The sequence below is a fragment of the Phycodurus eques genome, chromosome 14 (genome assembly GCF_024500275.1).
Source record: "Phycodurus eques isolate BA_2022a chromosome 14, UOR_Pequ_1.1, whole genome shotgun sequence".
In the NCBI taxonomy this organism is placed as follows: Eukaryota; Metazoa; Chordata; class Actinopteri; order Syngnathiformes; family Syngnathidae; genus Phycodurus; species Phycodurus eques.
Window position 1 is genome coordinate 25,084,320 of NC_084538.1, and position 25,316 is coordinate 25,109,635.

General features: G+C 44.9%; 1 protein-coding gene across 1 annotated transcript in view; it reads right to left on the minus strand.

Annotated features, from left to right (window-relative positions):
- gabrr2a (gamma-aminobutyric acid type A receptor subunit rho2a) overlaps positions 1 to 25,316 on the minus strand; it is a 90,868-nt gene that overhangs the window by 46,772 nt on the left and 18,780 nt on the right. Inside the window, exon 3 of the mRNA XM_061695455.1 lies at positions 12,836 to 12,903. Coding sequence (XP_061551439.1) covers positions 12,836 to 12,903 — 68 coding nt within the window. The remainder of the gene's footprint in view (positions 1 to 12,835; positions 12,904 to 25,316) is intronic.

The window sequence follows — 25,316 nt, forward strand, 5'->3', positions numbered from 1 at the left end:
CATAAATTAGTTTTCAATGATACCATTCAAACCCACATTAAAATGGATCTAGATGCTAGACTCTACCATTTTAAAATTGTACACTAAAAATAAGAAAAATAGAATTAGTCTAGCTACCCTTCAGAAAGGTAAAACAGAAGTGGGACTTGGCGCACCCAACTTCAAACACAATTACATAGCTAGCCAAATACAGTACCTCATTAAATGGTTACATCCAAATGTTGAACAACAACATTGGCTGGAAGTAGAACAGATAGACTGCAATACCACCAAACCTTCAGACTTCCCTTTTATCAGCATGTCTCAAACGCCACAATTGTTTAAATCAAATTATTGCAGCCATGTTATCATTTTGGGGGAAAAGTCTAGAAACCACACAATCTCAGTCAGCACCATATCATTCCTCCCCAATCTGGCACAATCCTGATTTTGCGATTAACAAAATACACCTTTACTGCTGCACATGGGAACAAAGTGGAATTGACCACCTAGATAACTGATTTAAAAATAATGCATTCATGTCATGTGAAAGCTTATTCCAAGAATTTCAAATTAGAGGTGGTAACTTCCTTCAATAGTATAAAGTAAGAACAACAAAATAGTAGAACTACTCCCATAAAACAAAAAACTCCTTTCAAAAGCATACAAATGAATCTCAAGTACTAATGTAATACACTTACAAGTCGCAAAATGGGAAAAAGACCTCTCAGTGTCTACAAACAATGATTACTGGGCACAAATCTATAGAAATACATTCTCATTGACAAAAAAAAAACAGTAATTTACAGCTAATCAAGTTAAAGTACTCCATAGATCACACGTTACGCAACATAGTATGCGTAAAATGGGCTTTTCAAAATCAAACGTATGCACTCATTGTTCTGAAAACGCTCCAGACACTTATCTTCTTGCTCTGTGGCATTGTACAACTGTACAACGCTTCTGGTCACTAGTTACACAGAAACTTTCCACAGTTTTGAACTGTAGAATTCAGATTTTTCCTAATCTTTGTCTACTAGGGGAGTTAAAAGGTATAGATCTTCCAAATAAACATGCTCAACCAAAAAACAATATTGTTAAACTGGAAAGATAAACAAGCTATCTACATTAACACATAGCAAAATCATAGAGTACATAACACTAGAAAATATCTCTGCCAAACGTAATAAGCAAATGGATAATTTTAAGAAAAATCGGTCACCTTTGATTAAAATGTTGAACCTTGGAGCTTGATTCTTGTTTGAAATGTAATGTAATGTGTAATGTAAATGTAACTAATGTGACCAAATCAAATCTTTTCATTTTACACGCCTGTGCACAACATTTCCCCTTTCTCTTCTTGGGGCTGGTTGTGTCAGTGTTGCCACACACAATCACAATACAGGGATAATGGTTGCCAGTTGGGGGCCTGGTAACCATAGTAATAGGGTGGGTAGTGGGTATTCACATTTCTCTTGGCTTGACTGCTGGGGCCTGCAGTTGTCCCGCCTGATGGGCCTGACCTGCAGGAGCCATGCCTCTTAATTTCTCACCTAGCATACACTCACACCACTCACTGTATATATTTTTCTCACTAGTCACTTCTGGGCACTCCAGGGGTTCCTGGGGTATGCGGTTGGGAGTGTGCGAGTGTCGCACCCGGTTTCAGCCCGTCAGTGGTTGGCTGGGTGGGTGGCATTGGGTCCCTGCGGCCTCCTCAGGGTGGCCGGTTGTCGTGGTGCCTTGGTGGGGCCGGCAGACAGCCCTGGGTCCCTCGGTGCGGTACGTGTCCCGTCCGCCGGGCTGCTCTCGGGTGGAGTCCTGGACCCGATCCTGCCTCTCGATTGATTGGGTGGGGTGCTCAGCCACCACGGTGCAGGCACAGCAATTACAGGACACTTCTGTCACTCATTGTGGATGCAAAATGGTGTCACTTGTATTTGTCCGCAGGCACACACTGCTGGGACTTTTTCCCTGGGTGTGGGGCTACTCACTTATTGCGACAATTAACTCTTGAATATGCTTGGGTATCCCCTCACTCACACTCTCGTCCGATAGACTTTTATAATTTACATATAATTTACTCCCACCACACTTCAGTTCTACAGCCGGGTTCACAACCCTTGTTCTGCATGCTTCTTCTCCTGTACTTGACCTGTTCGTTCTTGTCCTGTCCTTCCCACACAGGGTGTAGCACTACTGCCCCATACAACACTCATATCTAATGTTTCATTGTTCTAGATATATAGTGATTTAGTTTTCTCATCTTGTTTCCACTTAGTGCTTTGTCTTTTGTCTTCTTTTCTCACTCCCCTCTAGAAACTTTGTTCTGTTCGACTGATCGACTCTGATTCTCAATAAATATCCATTATAATACGTACTAAGAAACCACAGCGTTTGTCTTGTCCTGTCTCATCCGGTTCAGTTGACAAACAGATTTGACATCAGACATTCAAATGTAGCAGAAATACAATCACTAGTGGTGCTATTGCGATGGGACCACTGATGGCGTTCATGCAAAGTTCTTAAAATATTATATAACATTCAATTCTGTGGTCAAGCGCAGTGAGAAGTGCACAAATGAATATATTGGGGAAACAAGCTACCACTGAACAGGCGCATTTCACAAAACAGATGAGCCAATTCCTCAGGTCAAGACTTTGTTGTCTACCTACATCTAGAACTCTTTTGAGGACAGAAATGTGCATATTCTGGACAGAGAAGACAGATGGATTGAAAGAGGAGTAGACAGGCCATTACATGAAGGTCGAAAGACCATCTTTAAACAGAGCAGGTGGCTTTCGACACCACCTATCTCCCACATACAGTGGGTACGGAAAGTATTCAGAACCCCTTAAATTTTTCACTCCTTGTTATATTGCAGCCATTTGCTAAATTCATGAAGTTCATTTTTTCCTCATTAATGTAGACACAGCACCCCATATTGACAGAAAAAATTTAATTGTTGCAATTTTTGCAGAATTATTAAAAAAGAAAAAATGAAATATCACAGCCATAAGTAGTCAGACCCTTTGCTCAGTATTTAGTGGAACCACCCTTTTGAGCTTATACAGCCATGAGTCTTTTGGGGAATGATGCTAAATGTTTTTTCACACCTGGATTTGGGGATCCACTGCCATTCCTCCTTGCAGATCCTCTCCAGTTCTGTCAGGTTGGATGGTGAACGTTGTTGCACAGCCATTTTCAGTTCTCTCCAGAGATGCTCAATTGGGTTCAAGTCAAGGCTCTGGCTGGGCCATTCAAGAACAGTCACGGAGTTGTTCTGAAGTCACTCGTTTGTTATTTTAGCTGTGTGCCGAGGGTCATTGTCTTGTTGGAAGGTAAACCTTCGGCCCAGTCTGAGGTCCTGAGCGCTCTGGAGAAGGTTTTCATCCAGGATATCCCTGTACTTGGCCGCATTCATCTTTCCTTTGATTGCAACCAGTAGTCCTGTCCCTGCAGCTGAAAAACGCCCTCACAGCATGATGCTTCACTGTTGTGACTGTATTGGACAGGTGATGAGCAGTGCCTGGTTTTCTCCACAGATACCGCTTTGAATTAAGGCCAAAATGGTATATCTTGGTCTCATCAGACCAAACAATGTTATTTCTCACCATCTTTGAGTCCTTCAGGTGTTTTTTTTTTGCGAACTTGCGGGCTTTCATGTGTCTTGCATGAAGGAGAGTTTTCCGTCGGGCCACTCTGCCAGAAAGCCCCAACTGGTGGAGGGCTGCAGTGATGGTTGTCTTTCTAGAACTTTCTCCCATCTCCTGACTGCATGTCTGGAGCTCAGCCACAGTGATATTTGGGTTCTTCTTTACTCTTTTACCTCTCTTCCTCAGCTCACTGTGGCCGGACGGCCAGCTCTGGGAAGGGTTCTGGTCGCCTCAAACCAGAATCAGAATCACAATCATCTTTCTTTGCCAAGTACGCCAAAAACATGCAAGGAATTTGTCTCCGGTAGTTGGATCCGCTCTAGTGTGACAACAGAGAGTCAATAGACAGAGAATACTTTTGAGACTTAAAGAGACACAATATATATATATATATGTTTTTATGGGGGACAAATGTGCAAAAAGATGCAGAGTCCTCTAGCAATTAAAGCAGTTTGAAATGTCTAATAGAACAATAGTCCAGTGCAAAGGGCGCAGTGACTTCAAGAAATATATGCAGTTTAAAGTGACAAGTTGTGCGATAATCTGAGACAATGTTGATTGTACAAATGTTGCAGCTGCTACTCAGGCACATGAGTGGCCAGCATTGGTCAGCAACAGAGAGAGAGTGAGACTTGGCGAGACTACTTCAGTGAGTGCAAGAGTAATGTAATTGGCCGGACAGAAATGTGAGAACAAACTCGACAAAAAATTGGCAGCATGAAATTGTAAGTTAAGAAGTTCAAGAAGTTAATGGCAAGAGGGAAGAAGCTGTTGGAATGTCTGCTTGTTTTAGTTTGCATTGTTTGGTAGCGGCTACCTGGAGGAAGGAGCTGGAAGAGGTGGTGACCAGGATGTGGAGGGTCCAAGAGGATTTTGCATTTTCTTGTCTTAGTTCTGGCAGCGTGCAAGTCCTCAAGGGTGGTTAGGGGGGTACCGACAATCTTTTCAGCAGTTTTGATTGGGCGTGGCAGTCTGAGTTTGTCCTTTTTTGTAGAAGCACCAAATTAGACTGTGATGGAAGAACACAGGACTGATTCGATGACTGATGTGTAGAACTGCCTCAACAACTCCTGTGGCAGGCCATGCTTCCTCAGAAGCCGCAGGAAGTACATCCTCTGCTGGGCCTTTTTTATGTTGATATTGATGTTGATCTCCCACTTCAGGTCCTGAGAGAATGTAACAGAGCAGTAGGACAGTGTGAGGGGCAGCTGTGGTGAAGGATGCCTCCTGAAGTCCATGATCATCTCTACAGTCTTGAGCATGTTCAGCTACGGGTTGTATTGGCCGAACCACAGCACCAGCCGCTCCACTTCCTGTCGATACGCAGACTCGTCACCGTATTTGATGAGACCGATGACTGTGGTGTCGTCTGCAAACTTCAGGAGTTTAACAGCCGGGTGCGAGAGAGAGAAGAGCAGCGGAGAGAGGACACAACCTTGAGGTGGCCCAGTGCTGGTGGTGTGTGTAGATGAGGTGGTGTCTCCCAGCCTCACCTGCTGTGTCCTGCCCGTTAGGAACCTTTAAGTCCACTGGCAGATGGCAGGCGAGACACTGAGCTGGAGAAGCTTGGAGGAGAGGAGTTCGGGGATGATGGTTTTGAAAGCACAGCTGAAGTCCACGAACAGGATCCTCGCGTAGGGCCCCGCGCCGTCAAGGTGTTCTAGGATGAAGTGCAGTCCCATGTTGACTGCATCATCCGCAGACCTGTTTGCTCGGTAGGTCTAGCAGGGGGCCTGTGACTCTCTTGAGGTAGTCCAGCACAAGGCGTTCATAGGACTTCATGACCACAGATGACAGGGTGACAGGCCTGTGTCATTCAGACCTGAGATTGCAGGTTTCTTGGAGACTGGGATGATTGTGGAACGTTTGAAACAGGATGGTACTTTGCACAGTTTCACAGATCTATTGACAATCTGTGTGAAGACTGGACCGAGCTGGTCTGCGCAGAGTTTGAGGCAGGATGGGGACACAAAGTCTGGGACTGCCGCTTTGTTAATCTTTTGTTGTTTAATGATGCGTCTGTTCGTGGATGGTCAACGCAGAAGTCAGAGGTGTGATGGTGGTTGGTCGTGTGGATGGGTGGGGGGGGGGGGGGGGTGAAAGTGTCCTTTTCAAGTCTGCAGTCGAAGGTGTTCAAGTCATCGGCTAGTTTTTTATTGTTCTCAGCTTGGAGGGGTTGGTTGCTTGTAATTGGTTAGCGATTTTAATGCATGCCAGACTGATTTCGAGTCGTTAGCGGAAAACTGTTTTTCGAACTTTACTGCAGAGTTTCTCTTTGCAATGTTAATTTCTTTAGTCAGCTCATTTCTAGCATGATTATACAGGGCCTTATCCCCACTTCAACATGCGTCCTCTTTCGTCTGGCGAAGTTGCTTAAGTTTGGCAGTGAACCACGGCTTGTTGTTATTGAACATGCAAAATGACTTTGTTGGTACACACACCTCTTCACAGAAACTGATATAGGATGTGACAGCGTCCGTATATTCATCCAGGCTGCCAGCTGAATTTTCAAAGACACTCCAGTCTGTGCAGTCTCGACAGCTCTGAAGTTCTATCTTTGTTTCGTTGGTCCACTTTTTCACTGTTTTCACCGTAGGTGTCGCTCATTTAAGTTCTTGCCTGTACGCAAATTAAGCAGTGATCAGACGAGCCCAGAGCTGCACGAGGTATGGCACAATATACGTTATTTAGTATAGCAGTGGTCTAAAATTTTATTTTCCCTGGTAGGACAGTGTGCTGCTTTAGGGAGTTCGTGGTTGAGTTTAGCTTTGTTAAAGTCCCCAAGAATAATGAGGGGTGAGTCTGGATGTTTTTTTCCCCCATTTCATTTACTAGTTCAGCGAGTGTTAGCAGTACGGCATTCTTGTTAGCTTGAGGAGGAATGGGAACACCGGCGAGAATGAAAGATGCGAACTCACAAAGTGAGTAGAACGGCTTACAGTTCAAAAACAACGACTCTAAAGCTGCAGTGTGTTCTGAGCTCCGCAATGTCAGTACACCATTTTCCACTGATATAGAAGCATATCCCAACACCTTTTGTTTTCCCCAATCACTCCGTGACGTGGTCTGCCCGGTGTAGTGTGAAGCCCAGAAGCATTACAGTGCCACTGGGGATGCGTCCACAAAACCAAACCTCCGTAAAGCACAGGGCGGTGGAACGTCCGAAGTCTTTACTGGTTTTTGTCAGAAGATGACAAACCCCCCCAATGAGTAACTCGGGGAGAACGCTGAGCGGATTTGCGAAGGTTGGTGAAAGAAAGTCCCTGACTCCCTAATGTTGAGCAAGTCTTTCCTTGTGTAAGTGAGTCACGTAACGTCTCCAATGACGAACGAAAAACATAGACAATACTAGAGAGCGCGTAACCGAAGTGACCACACGGGTAGGCTCAATCTTCCTTTTATGGATTATGGAGGCCACTGTGCTTTTACGAACATTAAGTGCAGCAGAATGTTTTTTTTTTAACCTTTGCCAGATCTGTGCCTTGACACAATTCTGTATCTGAGCTCTTCAGGCAGTTCATTTGACCTCATGATTCTTATTTGTTCTGACATGCACTGTGACCTCTTAGGTCTTATATAGACAGGTGTGTGGGTTTCCTAATCAAGTCCAATCAAACACAGCTGGACTCCAATGACGGTGTAGAACCATCTCAAAGATGATCAGAAGAAATGGATAGCACCTGAGTTAAATATATGAGTGTCACAGCAAAGGGTCTGAATACTTATGGCTTTGTGAAAATTTACTTCTTTTTTAATAAATCTGCAAAAATGTAATCCATCCATCCATTTTCTGAGCCGCATTAAAGAGAATGAAAAATGGAAAGGCAGTTGGTCCTGATGACATTCCTGTGGAGGTATGGAAGCATCTAGGAGAGGTGGCTGTGGAGTTTTTGACCAGCTTGTTCAATAGAATTCTAGCGGGTGAGAAGATGCCTGAGGAATGGAGGAAAAGCGTACTGGTGCCCATTTTTAAGAACAAAGGTGATGTGCAGAGCTGTGGCAACTATCGAGGAATAAAGTTGATGAGCCACACAATGAAGTTATGGGAAAGAGTAGTGGAGGCTAGACTCAGGACAGAAGTGAGTGTTTGCGAGCAACAGTATGGTTTCATGCCTAGAAAGAGTACCACAGATGCATTATTTGCCTTGAGGATGTTGATGGAAAAGTATAGAGAAGGTCAGAAGGAGCTACATTGTGTCTTTGTAGATCGAGAGAAAGCCTATGACAGAGTACCCAGAGAGGAACTGTGGTACTGCATGCGGAAGTGTGGAGTGGCAGAGAAGTATGTTAGAATAATACAGGACATGTACGAGGGCAGCAGAACAGCGGCAGAACAGCGGTGAGGTGTAGGTGTGACAGAAGAATTTAAGGTGGACGTGGGACTGCATCAGGGATCAGCCCTGAGTCCCTTCCTTTTTGCAGTGGTGATGGATAGGCTGACAGATGAGGTTAGACTGGAATCCCCGTGGACCATGATGTTTTCAGATGACATTGTGATCTGCAGTGAAAGCAGGGAGCAGCTGGAGGAACAGTTAGAAAGATGGAGGCATGCACTGGAAAGAAGAGGAATGAAGATTAGCCGAAGTAAAACAGAATATATGTGCATGAATGAGAGGGGTGGTGGGGGAAGAATGAGGCTACAGGGAGAAGAGATAGCAAGGGTGGAGGACTTTAAATACTTGGGGACAACCGTCCAGAGCAATGGTGAGTGTGGTCAGGAAGTGAAGAAACGGGTCCAAGCAGGTTGGAACCGGTGGAGGAAGGACTCTTCTGTCTGTTATGTGACAGAAGAGTCTCTGCTCGGATGAAGGGCAAAGTTTATAAAACAGTGGTGATGCCAGCCATGATGTATGGATGAGAGACAGTGGCACTGAAGAGACAACAGGAAGCAGAGCTGGAGGTGGCGGAAATGAAGATGTTGAAGTTCGCTCTTGGAGTGACGAGGTTGGATAAAATTAGAAATGAGCTCATCAGAGGGACAGCCAAGGTTCGATGTTTTGGAGACAAAGTTAGAGAGAGCAGACTTCAATGGTTTGGACACGTCCAGAGGAGAAATAGTGAGTATATTGGTAGAAGGATGATGAGGATGGAGCTGCCAGGCAAGAGAGCTAGAGGAAGACCAAAGAGAAGGTTGATGGATGTCGTGAGGGAAGACATGATGGCAGTTGGTGTTCGAGAGGAGGATGCAGGAGATAGGCTTACATGGAAAAGGATGACGTGCCGTGGCGACCCCTAACGGGACAAGCCGAAAGGAAAATAAGAAGACGAATTAAGTAAAGCTGGTGCTTTGAAGATATGAAGAAGGAAGAAAAGCCCAGCTAGCAGCTGAAATGCGTAAATACTTTGGCTCAGACTCTCCCCATGAATCCCCATTCGTCATTCGTATTGACAGTAACGAATGACAAGCGAAACAGAACCGAATCATTACTCCTTGTACAAGTACTATTCTGCAATAATAGTCCAACAACCCTTCCTTGTGTGTCCCAATGATCCTCAGAGCTAAGTTGTCTGGGGCTTCACGCCCCTGGTAGGGTCACCCATGGCAAACAGGTCCTAGGTGAGGGACCAGACAAAACATGGCTCCCAAAACCCCGATGATGAATACGATAAATGGATATAGGTTTCCCTTGCCCGACGGGAGTCACCGGTGCCCCCCTCTGGAGCCAGGCCTGAAGGTGGGGCTGGAAAGCGAGCGCCTGGTGGCCGGGCCTGCATCCACCACCTGTGGGAGGGGCCATAGGGGTTGAGTGCAGTGTGAGATGGGCGGTAGCTGAAGGCGGGAACCTTGATGATCCGATCCCCGGCTACAGAAGCTGGCTCTTGGGATGTGGAATATACCTCTCTGGCAGAGAAGCAGCACAAGTTGGTGTGTGAGGTTGAGAAATTCCGACTAGGTATAGTCGGGCTCGCCTCCACACACGGCTTGGGCTCTGGTACCAGTCCTTTTGAGATAAGTTGGACAATCTTCCACTCTGGAGTTGCCTACAGTGAGAGGCGCCGAGCAGGTGCAGGTATACTTATTGCCCCCCGGCTCGGCGCCTGTACATTGGGGTTCACACCGTTGGACGAGAGGGTAGCCTCGCTCCGCCTTCGGGTGGGGGTATGGGTCCTGACTGTTGTTTGTGCCTATGCAGCAGTTCAGAGTACCCACTCTTTTTGGAGTCCTTGGAAGGGGAGCTGGAGAGCGCTCCCGCTAGGGACGCCATCGTTCTGCTGGGGAATAGCAATGCTAATGTGCGCAATAACAGTGAGACCTGGAAAGGTGTGATTGGGGGCAACGGCCCCCCGATCAGAACCCAAGTGGTGTTCTGTTATTGGACTTCTGTGCCACAGATTGTCCAGAACGAACACCATGTTCAAGCATCAAGATGTCTACACGTGCACTTGGTACCAGGACACCCAAGGTCGCAGTTCGATGATCGTCTTTGTGGTCGTGTCATCGGACTTGCAGCCGAATGTCTTGGACACTCGGGTGAAGAGAGGGACGGAGCTGTCAACCGTTCACCACCCGGTGGTGAGTTGGCTCCGATGGAGGGGGAAGATGCCGGTCCAACCTGGCAGGTCCAAATGTATTGTGAGGTTCTGCTGGGAACGTCTGCCAGAATCCCCTGTCAGAAGGAGTTTCAACTCCTACCTCCGGCTGGCCAAGCGGAATGCAGCTTTGGTGGTCGCTGAGGCAAAACCTCGGACATGGGAGGAGTTCGGTGAGGCCATGGAGAACGATTTCCATATGGCTTCGAGGAAATTCTGGTCCACCACCGGGTGTCTCGAGAGGGGGAAGCAGGGCACCATCAACACTGTGTACAGTGGGGATGGGGCCCTTCTGACCTCGACTCGGGACGTTGTGAGTGAGTGGGGAGAATACTTCAAAGATCTCAATTCCACCGACACGTCTTCCCATGAGGAAGCAGGGTCTGGGGTCTCTGAGGCGGGCTCTCCAATCTCTGGGGTTGAGGTCACCGAGGTGGTTAAAAAGCACCTCTGTGGCAAGGCCTCCGGGGGTGAATGAGATTCGCCCGGAGTTCCTAAAGGCTCTGGATGTTTTGGGGCTGTCTTGGTTGACACGCCTCTGCAACATCGCATGGACATCGGGGACAGTGCCTCTGAATTGACAAACTGGGGTAGTGGTCCCCCTTTTAAAGAAGGGGGACAGGAGGGTGTGTTCCAACTACAGGGGTATGACACTCCTCAGCCTCCCTGGTAAGGTCTATTCCGGGGTGCTGGAGAGGAGGGTCAATTGGGAAGGTGAATCTCAGATTCAGGAGAAGCAGTGTGGTTTTCGTCCTGGCCGTGGAACAGTGGACCAGCTCTACACCCTCGGCAAGGTCCTCGAGGGTGCATGGGAGTTCGCCCAACCAGTCTACATGTGTTTTGTGGACTTGGAGAAGTACCTTTGACTGTGTCCCTCAGGGATTCCTGTGGGAAGTGCTTCGGGAGAATGGGGTACCCAACCCCCTGATACGGGCTGTTTGGTCTCTGTACAACCAGTGTCAGAGTTTGGTCCGCATTGCCGGCAGTAAGTTGGACTCGTTTCTGTTGAGGGTTGGACCAAGGCGGAACTTCGTCACCGATTGTGTCCATTGCTTTTATGGACAGAATATCTGATTTGGTGGGCAGAATGTCTGATTTGGTGGCCTCAGTATTGCATCTCTGCTTTTTGCAGACGATGTGGTTCTGTTGGCTTCACAAGCCGTAATCTCCAACTCTACTGGAGCGGTTCGCAGCCGCAGTTCGCAGCGCATCGGTGCAGCATCTGCAGTGATGCGGACTTTGTATCGGTCCGTTGGGGTGAAGAAGCTCAGCTGAAAGGCGAAGCTGTCAGTTTACCGGTCGATCTAAGTTCCTACCCTCACCTATGGTCACGAGCTGTGAGTCGTGACCAAAAGAACAAGAACCCGGATGCAAGCAGCCGAAAATAGTTTCCTCCGTAGGGTGTCCGGTCCTCTCCCTTAGAGATAGGTTGAGAAGCTTGGTCATCTGGGACTGACGCAGAGTAAAGCTGCTGCTCCTACACATTGAGAGCAGATGAAGTGGCTTGGGCATCTGATTAGGATGCCTCCTGGACGCCTGAGGTGTTCCTGGCACGTCCCACCGGGAGGAGACCCCGGAGACGACCCAGGACATGCTGGAGAGACTACGTCTCTCGGCTGGCCTGGAAGATCTCGGGATCCCCTCGGAAGAGTTGGATGAAGTCCAGGCCTCCCTGCTAAAGCTACTGCCCCCGCGACACGACCTCGGATAAGCGCAAGAAAATGGATGGATGGATGAATAGTCCAACAAAGGAAAAATCCGCTGGCACGTATTGGCTGCCAGGTCTTAGCCACCACATCTCCCTTTGGAAACGTTTTTTTTTTTTCGCATTTGTTTAAAATTTAAACACTTTAACCAGTATCCCTTGTCGTACCTTGGTCAAAGGTAGAAGTCTGTGTCTCTTTTGGTTGTCGGTGCCCTAAATCCTCGCTGCCTAGTCCTTCATGCCTTGGAACAAGCCTTTCCATCAAGCCAGCGAGCTACTTAGCCTGCTGGCTAGCTTGCCAGCTCTCATAATCTTTCACGCTGAGTTGGATAAAATTTCTCAAATTCAGTCTGCCGTGGTCGCTTCTGATGTGGCACAGCCATGAATAGCACTGCTGCTATTCGAAGCTAAGCTGAGGGAAGCCTCCTGTAGCTTTTTTTTTTTTTAAACACATTTTAAGAAGATGCTCACCAAGTCAAAATGGCGATGGTCATAAAACCATAATCGTGGAATATTTTGTTTTGTGAAGTAAATGTGGTGTGGCAACAGCCCTCCACAGAATAAAGCAGTATGTTGTTGTTTGATTCGTTCTGATCACCGACAACCCAAATGAGGACAAGCGTGATTTAAAAAAAAATAATAATAAATCAGAGGAAGACAAAGAGCCACCTGGAAAAGATCTACAGTACAATAATTAAGGGCAACGGGGAAAATCCTGGAAGGAACTCGAATAGTGTGCAAGAAAAATAACAATAGAGTTCAGTAATTGATTGCCATATTCATTATAGTAAATTTTAACTTGTAGTCATTATTAGTTTTTAATTTAAATGTAATTACATATTTACCTAAAACGTGATAACATAAAAATGATTGTATTTATTCTTCTTCTTATTATTATTATTATTATACATTTGTACCAATGCAAATCTAATGCCATACTCCAAATACACAGAGGTTACCGTACCATATCAACTTCCGAGATACTGTCCAAGCTCTCCACCTGAACATCTACTCCCACAGGGATAGCAGGACCTTAAAAACAAAATCACACAAAGAACCAGATGTAAAATCATGAATGGAAATTTGAAGCTACTGTATGTTGCTAAATAAGGCGCATGTGCCAGCTCAAAGCCCGCCAAAGAAATGTGGGCTGCAAATGCTTGAAAACTGCATGATTCCTTTATGTTTATGCAATATTATGCAACTGTAGACCACAGTCCCCATAATGCATGGGAATTTGCCTAATCGTGGTATCAAACCACTTAAGGCTGTTTTTAGCAAGATTAGTAGTGATTGAGATGAAAAAAAAAGAGGAATAGATCCAAAGTGTCCCAAAAAATTGTTTATGCTGAAGTAGGGGATTTTTACAACTGACAGAGACGGTAATGATGAATTATATGCTTGCGCTTAAAAGAAACACCACGATTTGTCTTTGGGCTTTGGGACCAAAGTGTCATGTTCAAAAGCCATTACTAATAAATTGCCATTACAAATAAATTGTAATTGGAAGAAAAAAAAAAAGCAATTTGAGAGCTGTGACTTCCTGGCCCTTGAGCAAGGCAGCAATTTAATGACTTCCACGCATGTGAAATCCTGAGAGGTTTTCTGTACCTCGCACAAGGGCAACTTGGCAAAGCTCAGTAAACAAAATATAATTTCTCCAGCAAGCATTCCTGGTTTCTGGCACAACAATTTCAGCTTCACTCTGAATTCAGTACATCACCTTCCCTCATTTCTGGATGCACCTGCAATGCAACTACTTTTGAATTTGTTCTAGTTGTTTTTTTTTTTTGCCAGTTTCTTAATTGCGACAAAGTGTAATTTGCTGGGTAACAGCTGGCTGATGGTGTAACAGATTGTTTGTGAATGCAAATCTAAACAGGAAGCAGGAGGAATGGTTGCCAGCTTAATCTGCTCAGGATTGCTGGGGTTGAGAGCCTGCCACATACTAAAGCTACACACCATGAGAGTTGCATTTCAAGCCACCTAAAAAACACCAAATCAATGCAGTTAATAGATAAGGCCATACTGTACTTTGACTCAAAATATTTGATGGGCTTGGGTTATTAACTGGGAGGTGATCATTTTTACGACATTGCGCCAAGCAACAGATTACATCGCATGTCACGTTGGTGCTCAGCGATAAAAAACCAAGGCTGTTTTCCTATGATCACTAGTTTGGGCATGGCAACAGAGTTACGGTTGAAATAAAATTATTTCATTTCGATTTTGCAGAAACCATGATGCACTATTTTTCATCATTTTGCCTTTCAAAATCTTCACTTTAAACTCTGGTCAAAAAGATATTAGGTTTACGATGGAATTCCGTTCCTATGGCGGCGATGGAACCTGGATACGTGCACCAGGCATTAGGTAATTTTCCCTTTCCTCAGTTATTCTGTTCAGGGAAGCACTAAACTACCAACAACCTACATTCAGGTGTGATCAATTGGAAGGCATGCCCCCTTCTTTGTTCAGTGTGGCCTGAGAGTAGTTGGAGGTCTCCTGATTAGCACATCTGCCTCACATTTCTGAGGTTCGGGCTTTGAATTTCAGCCTTTCTCTGTGGGGTTGGGATGTTTTCCCCATGCTTGCATGGATTTTTCCTCATGCTTCCTTGGGTTTTCTCTGACTGCCTCCCACATCCCAAAAACATGGCGACTTTATGTGTGCCTTGTGATTGACGCCAACCAGTCCAAGGTGTACCCCACTTCTCACCCAAAGTTAGCTGGGATAGGTACCAGTCACCCATGACCCTAATGAGGACAGGCGCAATAGAAAATGAAAGGACATCTATTAAGAATCTACAGTGGGAGGAATAATTATTTCATCCCCTGCTGAATTCATAACTTTGGTCAATTACAAAGCAATTTTAAATTTTTTATAACATTTTGAATTTGCATTGCACATACATACACACACGCACGCATGCGCACACACACAAATACACTCACACACAGATGCACACACACAAATAAAAAGCGTGGGTAAGTGTTTCTTGTTGTTTGTTGTTTTACTCACTGTTTCTGGTATTTTACAATATTCACAAAAACTATGTTTATGAAAAACATTGAGTGAGTGATTCGAGTTGCGGTACTAACTATTGACAGAATAGGTGACTTCACATGCAGCGACTTGTACATTTGAACAATTAACATTTTTGGTGTACCAAGAAACAAACATAACAAGAGGGTTAAGAGAGAATGATACAGTGCTGTAAAAGTAATTTTGGCCATTAGAATTGCCCTCAAATTTAAAGGCTAAATCTGAAATATTGCGAAACCACGTATTTTCTGAAAAGCACATGATGACCTCTATATAGTAAACAAAACAACTGATTCTGAGCCCACACATCAAGTGATCTGTCTGATGGGCTTTCCCTGTCTTCCTTCTATGCAGATTAACAACAAGATTAATCTGTTATTCTATTGAGGATTAAAAGCAATAATACCTCCCACATGTCAGCCACACTCAACCCCTCAGTCTGTATATATATATATATATATATATATATATATATATATATATGTGTGTGGGTCAAGTTTATATAATTTCATCAATAACGGTAAAGACATTTAATTGCATTTTGAAAATCAAGTCATTTTACTGATAGCTATCAGAAAAATTATTTTAAGTGATGCCGGCACGATGAACGATTGGTTAGCACTTCCGCCTCGCAGTTCTGGGGACCAGGGTTCAAATCCCGGCCCCGCCTGTATGGAGTTTGCATGTTCTCCCGTGCCTGCGTGGATTTTCTCCGGGCACTCCTGTTTCCTTCCACATCCCAAAAGCGTGCGTGGTCGGTTGATTGACGACTCTAAATTACCCGTAGGTGTGAATGTGAGTGCGGATTGTTGTTTGTTTCTATGTGCCCTGCGATTGGCTGGCGACCGGTTCAGGGTGTACCCCACCTCCTGCCCGAAGATAACTGGGATAGGCTCCAGCCCCCCTGCGACCGACGTGAGGATAACCGGGAAAGGAAATGGATGGATGGATGGATCTTAAGTGACATTTTTAACACTTTTAAAGTTAAAATGTCTTTACCGTTATGTGTCCCAAATGAAATTTCATAATTTGCAATGTTTTTTGAAGATGCTAATTACATTTCTGGAAAAAAATATAATTCTCCCGCCTATTGCTTAATATGCCTTTATCATGAAAACATGCAAAAGCATCTCAGTGTCTTGAGTTCCTTTTTTTGGTTATTTGACCAATGGTCCTTCTATGTCACTCAAACTGTGTTTACCAATAATGCCACGAGAGGGAGACTCATTCTGTTTTTGCAATACACCAGAGCGATATGTGATCTGAAGTGCCAGGATGTGGCAGCCATTTTGCATTCACACAATAGCAGACAGCAAAATAGATGGTGTTATTTCTGAGATATGTATGAATTTGTGAAAGACTATTGTCCATTATAAATATATGAAGACAAGACTGTAATGGGTTAAACGAGTTGTTAGGCTCATTCATGCACTTATATCCGCAGAGTTTGAAGGGCAACACATGAAAATTGTGTAGCTCACATGGTCACTATTAGAGCTGGGCAATATGGCGAAATAGATCCAGGAATCTCGTTTGATATGCGTCCTTAATTAAAAAATTAGCAGGGATGCATAACGTAGGATCAATCTACGTTTTAGGGCGCAGAGCTATGGCAAAGTACTCCGTCGTGGTGGTGGAAATCCGGCATGTGATATTTTTTTTTTTTTGACGAGACAGGACTATGGTCGCACATGTGACCTAATTTCTGAATGTTGTGCCAAAAAAAAAAAAAAGAGGGTGCGTACAGGTGCCCAGTCATTTCAGGAAGAAAAAAAGATTTCTGCGACTTGAAAGCACCCACATGAAAGCCATCGTGGTCTGCAAACCAATCAGAGATAGTGAAGGGCGGGGACCCTCCGTCTGATTGGCCATGTGTGCGTGTGCCTGCATGTGCATGCACGTGTGTGTGCCTGCGTGTGTGAGTGTGTGTGTGTGTGTGTGTGTGTGTGTGTGCGTGTATGCTTTTGAAATCAGAATCATATTTATTTGCCAAGTATGTCAAAAACACAAGGAATTTGTCTCAGGTATTTGGAGCCGCTCTAGTATGACAACAGACAATTGACAGAGAATACTTTTGAGACATAAAGAAATAAAAAACACAGTCACTGAGCAATAAAGGGTTACCAGTAATGCGGACGCTTGCATACACGAAGCTATGTTTTGTGACTGTGAGGTGCACAGTTAATGGAATTAATGGAATTAGTTCCAAAGCCTAACACCACCGCTGCGATGTGGGAACATTTTGTATTCAAGCCAGATGAATGCGGCCATCCTGCTAACATCATGAGCTGATACGTCAAATTTGTATGAAGTCGCAACAAAGACAACACGACTTAAAACCTCAAGGCGACAAGATCACTTTTAAACATAACCATCCCACCCAAATTCTTCAGCTGGGAACAAAAATACACGGTGGGAATTTTCCCGTTTCCTGTCATGTTGCAGTTATGGTACCCTTTGCCCAACAATGCAAATACAAATGTGACAGTGTATATGGTGCATGTATGCTCACATTATGTACAATATAGCATTACTCACTATTGTAAGAGATGTAGCCATTGAACATGTTGACAAAGCTGTGTTTAAAGAAAGGCTGCAGACTTTTGAAAAGTAGTGCAATCTTGAATAAAAACAGGTTGCTTTGATCGACTTGTGTTGCTTGTTGTTGCCACTTGGCACTTTTTCTGAACCAACTTGAAACTTGATTGGCAGAATATTCAGAATCAGAAACCTCTTTATTTGCCAAGTATGTCAAAAACATACAAGGAATTCTATCTCCGATAGTTGGAGCCGCTCTTGTACGACTGTAAACAGCCATTTAAACAAAAAATACTTTTGAGACATAATAACACACTACGCCGAGTCACTGAGCAATGAGAGTTTACCAGTCACGTGGTAATGCTGATACAAGTACAGTTGTGCAGATAATGCGGAGTTCGCTACCAATTTAATGGGTGGGTAGGGGAAAACCGACGATTTTTCCGGCAGTTCTGATTGTCCGTGGTAGTCGGAGTTTGTCCTTTTTGTGGGAGCACCAAACCAGACTTTGATGGATGAACACAGGACCGTGTCGATGACTGCTGTGTCAAAATGCCTAAACAGCTCCTGTGACAGGCCATGCTTTCTGAGAAGCCCCAGGAAGTACATCCTCTGCTGGGCCTTTTTGAGGATGGAGTTGATGTTGGTCTCCCACTTCAGGTCCTGAGAGATTGGAATTCCCAGGAACTTGAACGTCTCGATGGTTGGCCCTGTGTGTTGGACAGCGTGAGGGGCAGCTGTGGCGAAGGATGCTTCCTGAGGTCCACAATCATCTCTACAGTCTTGAGCGTGTTCAGCTCCAGGTTGTGTCTGTCGCACCAAAGCCCCAGCTGCTCCACTTTCTGCCGATATGCAGACTCATCCCGTCGTCAATAAATAATCTATTTCTCACTTCAGTCAGGCGTGCTTCCTCAAGCTCTTAAAGTAGCTGCCATTAAACCTTTGCTTTTTTTTGGTCAATGTCTTTATGTCTCAAAAGTGTTCTCTGTCAATTGACTGTCTGTTGTCGTACTAGAGCGGCTCCAACTACCGGAGACAAACAGAGAAAAATAGAACGCTGGACGCTTCCATGTTAGCAAGCTATAGACCCATCTCAAATCTCCCTTTCATAGCCAAGATTGTTGAGAAAGTAATTTTTAACCAACTCAGCAATATCTTGAACTTAAATTCACTTTTTGACACATTTCAATCAGGTTTCCAAACACATCACAGTACAGAATCTCCTCTTGTCAAAGTGCTGTATGGTATAAGGTTTAATACTGACTCAGGAAACGTGTCAATTCTGGTCTTGTTGGACCTCAGTGCGGCTTTTGATACGGTAGATCATAATATACTGCTGAACAGGTTGGAAGCGTGGGTAGGACTAACTGGAACAATCCTTAAATGGTTCAGGTCCTACCTGGAGGAAAGGAGTCATTTTTTAACCAACTCATCGACTGGCAATGACCTATGGGGTTCCTCAAGGGTCAGTTATTGGACCCCTCCTATTCAGCCTGTATATGCTACCCTTGGGTCAAATTCTTCAGAACTTTAATTTTGACTATCATAGATATGCAGATGACACACAGTTATATCTAGCAGTGTCTCCAGATGACTATAGTTCAATTGAGGTGTTGTGTCACTGTCTAAAAAAGATACATAACTGGATGAGCCAAAATCTTCTTCAATTAAACCACAACAAAACTGAGATAATTGTTTTTGGCAATAAAGCAAAGTGCAATTTGCTGTTAGTAAATACCTGGTGTCACTCTCTTTAAAAAAAAAAGACCAAGTCCGAAACCTAGGTGTTCTGATAGATTCCGACCTGACTTTCAACTGTCATATCAAATCAATTACTAAAACTGCCTTCTACCATCTGAAGAACATATCCAGAGTGAAGGCATGCATGTGTCAAACAGACCTGGAGAAGCTCATCCATGCTTTTAGCTCCAGTAGAATTGACTATTGTAATGGTCTTCTGACTGGACTCCCCATAAAGAACAATAAACAGCTGCAGCTCATTTAGAATGCTGCAGCTCGGGTTCTGACCAGAACAAAGAAGTCAGGACATATTACTCCAATTCTATAGTCTTTACACTGGCTTCCATTCAGCTTTAGAATAGAAGAATATAAAGTATAATGAAAAGTAATATATAAAGTTCTGCTACTGGTCTATAAATCACCAAACGGTTTAGGTCCTGAATACATGAATGAAATGCTAATGGGATATAAACCCAGTAGGGCTCTGAGATCGACAGACTCAGGTCAAATAGTGGAGCACAGAGTCCAAAGCGAACATGGTGAAGCAGCATTTAGCTATTATGCTGCGCACAAAAGGAATAAGTTGCCAACAGAAGTGACGTCAGCCCCAAGTGTGCATGTTTTTAAGTCCAGGTTGAAAACTCTTCTTTTTTCCCATGCTTTCTAGACCATTTCCACTTTTAAATGATCTTTCTGGCAGTGTACGCTGTTTTAATTGTATTTTTATTTTATTTTATTGTTTTGTCTTTGTTTTAAACGTTTATAAGTAGTTTTTTGTTTTGGTTTTTAAATGATACTACTCATGTAAAGCACATTGAGTTACCTTGTGGATGAAATGCGATATATAAATTTAAACATAAATACATTTGCTTTGCTTTATATCAGCGGCACGGTGGACAACTGGTTAGAACGTCAGCCTCACAGTTCTGAGGACCCGGGTTCAATCCCCGGCCCCGCCTGTGTGGAGTTTGCATGTTCTCCCCGTGCCTGAGTGGGTTTTCTCCGGGCACTCCGGTTTCCCAAAAACATACATTAACTGGAGACTTTAAATTGCCCGTAGGTGTGACTGTGTGTGCGACTGGTTGTTTGTTTGTATGTGCCCTGCGATTGGCTGGCAACCAGTTCAGGGTGTACCCCGCCTCCTGCCCGATGACAGCTGGGATAGGCTCCAGCACGCCCGCGACCCTAGTGAGGAGAAGCGGTTCAGAAAATGGATGGATGGATGCTTTATATCAGTGGCATAAAAAAACATTGATACAATACTCACGTTTGTCATCATAGTTTTGGGGAAATATAGTCAAAAAAATTTGCTATTGTGACAGGCCTAAACACATGTAATACAGGGTGATTGAAAAGTAACTCCCTATTTTAAAATACTTAGAATTTATTCATATGTTGTCATCTATCCATCCATTTTCTGTAGCGCTTTATCCTCACTCAGGTCGCGGGCATGCTGGAGCCTCTCCCAGGTATCTTCGGGCAAGAGGCGGGGTACACCTTGAACTGGTCGCCAGCCAATAGCAGGGCACATATAAACAAACAACCATTCGCGCACACATTCACACCTATGGGCAATTAAGAGTCTTCAATCAACCTACCATGCATGTTTTTGGGATGTGGGAGGAAACCGGAGAGCCCGGAGAAAACCCACGTTGGCACAGGGAGAACATGCAAACTCCACACAGACAAGGCTGGGATTTTCTGCCCATATGTTGTCATATTTTTCTTAATTTTTTTTGTGTATGTTCCATGATGTAAGGAGCAAGTCTATTCTACCAAACCAACAACTTTGGAAGAACTTGAAGTGCGAATACGAGAAGTTATGTCTTTCATTCCACAAGAGTTCCTTGTGAAATCAGTTAATGCGGTTGCCAGGCGGCTTGAGAAACTGGTGGCTAATGCTGGCGCCCATATGGAATTTTAAATAAAACTCCATGCATTACACTTTACTCTCATGTTCATTTCTTGTAAGAATTATTATTGTTAATTAAGTACTTATTAATTAAGTACTTAAAAATAGGGAGTTACTTTTCAATCACCCGGTATATTGCAAGAGAGCAAGAGCAATGGATAACAGAATCAGAATCAGAATGATTTTTATTTTGCCAAGTATGTCCAAAAAACACAAGGAATTTGTCTCCGGTAGTTGGAGCCGCTCTTGTACGACAAGAGAGTACGACAAGAGACAAGAGAGTCAATTGACAGAGAATACTTTTGAGACATAAAGACATTGACAAAAAACAGTCACTGAGCAATAAAAGGTTGCTAGTAATCTGGTAATACCAGTACAATTATGATTAGTTTTTGGACAATTGTGCAAAAAGATCCAGAGTCCTTTAGCAATTAGAGAAGTTTGAATGACTAATATAGCAATAGTCCGGTGCAATGACCATTGTGCAAAGGGCGCCGAGACTTCCAGGAATGTATGCAGTTTAAAGTGACTAGTCGTGCGATAGTCTGGGACAAAGTCGATTGAGCAAATGTTGCAGATACTCCTCAGTCAGTGTGCAAGTGGTGGAGATGCTACTCTGGCATGAGTGGCCAGTATTGCTCAACAACAGATATGCAAATAGTGCAGCGTGGCGAGACTACGACAGTGAGTGCACGAGTAATGTATAATTGGCCTGACATAAATGTGAGAACAAACTCAAGACATAAAATTGGCAGCATGTTGCAATGGAATTGTAAGTTAGCTGTTTAAGAAGTTGATGGCAAGAGGGAAGAAGCTGTTGGAATGTCTGCTAGTTTTAGTTTGCATTGTTCGGTAGCGCCTACCTGAGGGAAGGAGCTGGAAGAGCTGGTGACCAGGATGTGGAGGGTCCAAAAGGATTTTGGTGTACCAAATTTCTCAGTGCAAAAAACCCCACACCATAGCAGAGGAGCTGATACTGCCTGCAGCAGTTGACATGGTCTTCGTCATGCTGGATGACGGAAGTGCTGCAAAACTAAAAACCATCCCGTTGTTCAACGACACTGTCACCAGACATATAAAGGACATCACAAACGATCTCCAAGAACAGCTGGTGGATAAACTCAGAGACAAACGTTTTGCCTTACAATTTGATGAAGCAACTGACGGTAATAAAGACTGCTTGTTTATTCTATATGTACGTTTTGATTTTTCAAATTCCCTGTGTGAGGATCTACTTTTTTTGTAAATATGTCAGAGACAGAGCCACAGCTGAAGAGTGATTCAAAATGCTGGACAGCTTCCTGTCTGAGAATGGGCTAACATGGAAGAACTGCATTGGTGTTTGTAGTGATGGTGCTCAGACCATGGCAGGGATGAGAAAAGGACTTCGATCATCATCATCATCATCATCATCATCATCATCATCATCATCATCATCATCATCATCATCATCATCATCATCATCATCATCATCATCATCATCATCATCATCATCATCATCATCATCATCATCATCATCATCATCATCATCATCATCATGGGTAGCCGTACTTAAGCCAATGGTTAAGCTCATCACCTGCCACCGTGGGGGACCTAGGTTCAAGCCCCCGACTGGACCATCCGCCAACATCCCCAGGACTCACGGCTGTGGTGTCCTTGAGCAAGACACCGAAATCGGGGGTATCGGTGATCCAAGATGGCGCCTACCAGTGTGGTCGCCTCGGTAACGCGCTCTCTAGTATTGTCTTTGTTTTTGTGTTTTTCGTCCGTCTTTGGAGACCTTACACGACTCACTTACACAAGGGGAGACCTGCTAACCATCAAGGAGGCTACTCCGGACTTTCTGTCACCAACTTTCGAATATCCGCTCAGTTTTTTCCCCGAGTTACTCACCGGAGCGGCGTCCGCGGTTTTCCGGGCATGGAGATGGAAGCGGCACCACAGAGGGAAGCGAGCCGGCATTCAGGTGAAACTCCGCAACAGAGGACACAGATTGGCGTTCCCGTCGATCCACCTCGCGAATGTACGCCCCCTACCCAACAAAATGGACGAGCTTCATCTTCTGTTAAAGACCAGTAAAGACTTCGGATGTTACGCGGCCATGTGCTTCACGGAGACCTGGCTTTGCGACGCTGTACCAGATGGTGCCGTCATGCTTCCCGGCTTCAACATTCATCGAGCGGACCGCGACATGGAATCATCGGGAAAAACAAAGGGCGGCGGGATATGCCTCCATATCAATGAAAAATGGTGTACGGACGTCACGGTGCTCAGCACACACTGTAGCCCGCATTTGGAGTTGCTATTCTTAAATTGTAAACCATTCTACTCGCCACGTGAGTTTGCATCGTTCATACTGGCTGGAGTCTATATTACGCCTCAAGCTAACACAAACGCCGCAGTGCTAACGGTTGCCGAACAAGTCAACAAAATTTAAAAAAAACACCCGGACTCACCCCTCATTATTCTCGGGGACTTTAACAACGCTAAACTCAACCACGAACTCCCTAAATACAAGCAGCACATCGACTGTCCTACCAGTGAAAATAATACTTTCGACCACTGCTACACTACGGTAAAAAACGCATACCGTGCAATACCTCGTGCAGCCCTGGGCTCGTCTGATCACTGCTTAATTCACTTAATACCGACGTACAGGCAAGAACTTAAATGTGCGAAGCCTACAGTGAAAACAGTCAAAAAGTGGGCCAATGAAGCCAAGATGGAACTTCAAAGCTGTTTAGACTGCACAGACTGGAGTGTCTTTGAAAATTCAGCTGGCAGCCTGGATGAATATACGGACACTGTCACATCCTATATCAGTTTGTGTGAAGAGGTTTGTGTACCAACAAAATAATTTCGCACATTCAACAACAACAAGCCGTGGTTCACTGCTAAACTTAAGCAGCTTCGCCAAGCTAAGGAAGACGCATATCAGAGCGGGGACAGGGCCCTGTATAACCGAGCTAGAAACCAGCTGACTAAAGAAATTAACATTGAAAAGAGGATCTATGCAGCAAAGTTGGAAAAACAGTTTAGCGCAAACGACTCAGGTTGGCGATCAGTCTGGCATGCATTCCAATCGCTGACTAATTACAAGCGACGATCCGCCCAAGCTGAGAACAATAGCACACTAGCCAACGACTTGAATACCTTCTACTGCAGATTTGAAAAGGACAGTTTCACACCACACACCCACCCGGCCGCACCCGCGACCACAACCACACCTCTGACTTCTGCGTTAACCATCCATGAACAGGATGTGAGACGCATCTTCAAACAACAGAAGATTAACAAAGCGGCAGGCCCAGACCATGTGTCCCCATCCTGCTTCAAAGTCTGCGTGAACCAGCTCGCTCCAGTCTTCCCTCAGATCTTCAACAGATATTTGGAAATGTGCAAAGTTCCATCCTGTTTCAAACGCTCCACCATCATTCCAGTCCCCAAGAAACCTGCAATCTCTGGTCTGAATGACTACAGGCCTGTCGCTTTGACATCTGTGGTCATGAAGTCCTTTGAACGTCTCGTGCTGGACCACTTCAAGAGTGTCACAGGTCCCCTGCTGGACCCCCTGCAGTTTGCCTACCAAGCGAACAGGTCTGCGGATGATACAGTCAACATGGGACTGCACTTCATCCTAGAACACCTCGACAGTGCAGGGACCTACTCGAGGATCCTGTTCGTGGACTTCAGCTCAGCGTTCAACACCATCATCCGTGAACTCCTTTCCTCCAAGCTTCTCCAACGTCCCACCTGCCATCTGCCAGTGGATTTACAGCTTCCTGACGGGCAACACAGCAGGTGAGGCTGGGGGAGCCCACCTCATCCACATGCAGCATCAGCACTGGTGCGCCCCAAGGTTGTGTCCTCTCTCCGCTGCTCTTCTCTCTCTACCCGAACGACTGCATCTCAGCGAACCCGACTGTCAAACTCCCGAAGTTTGCAGATGACACCACTGTCATCGGCCTCATCAAGGACGGTGACGAGTCTGCATATCGACAGGAAGCGGAGCGGCTGGAGCTGTGATGCGACCGACACAACCTGGAGCTGAACACGCTCAAGACTGTAGAGATGATCGTGGACTTCAGGAGGCATCCTTCACCACAGCTGCCCCTCACGTTGTCCAGCTGCCTTGTGTCAACCGTCGAGACCTTCAAGTTCCTGGGAATTACAATCTCTCAGGACCTGAAGTGGGCGACCAACATCAACT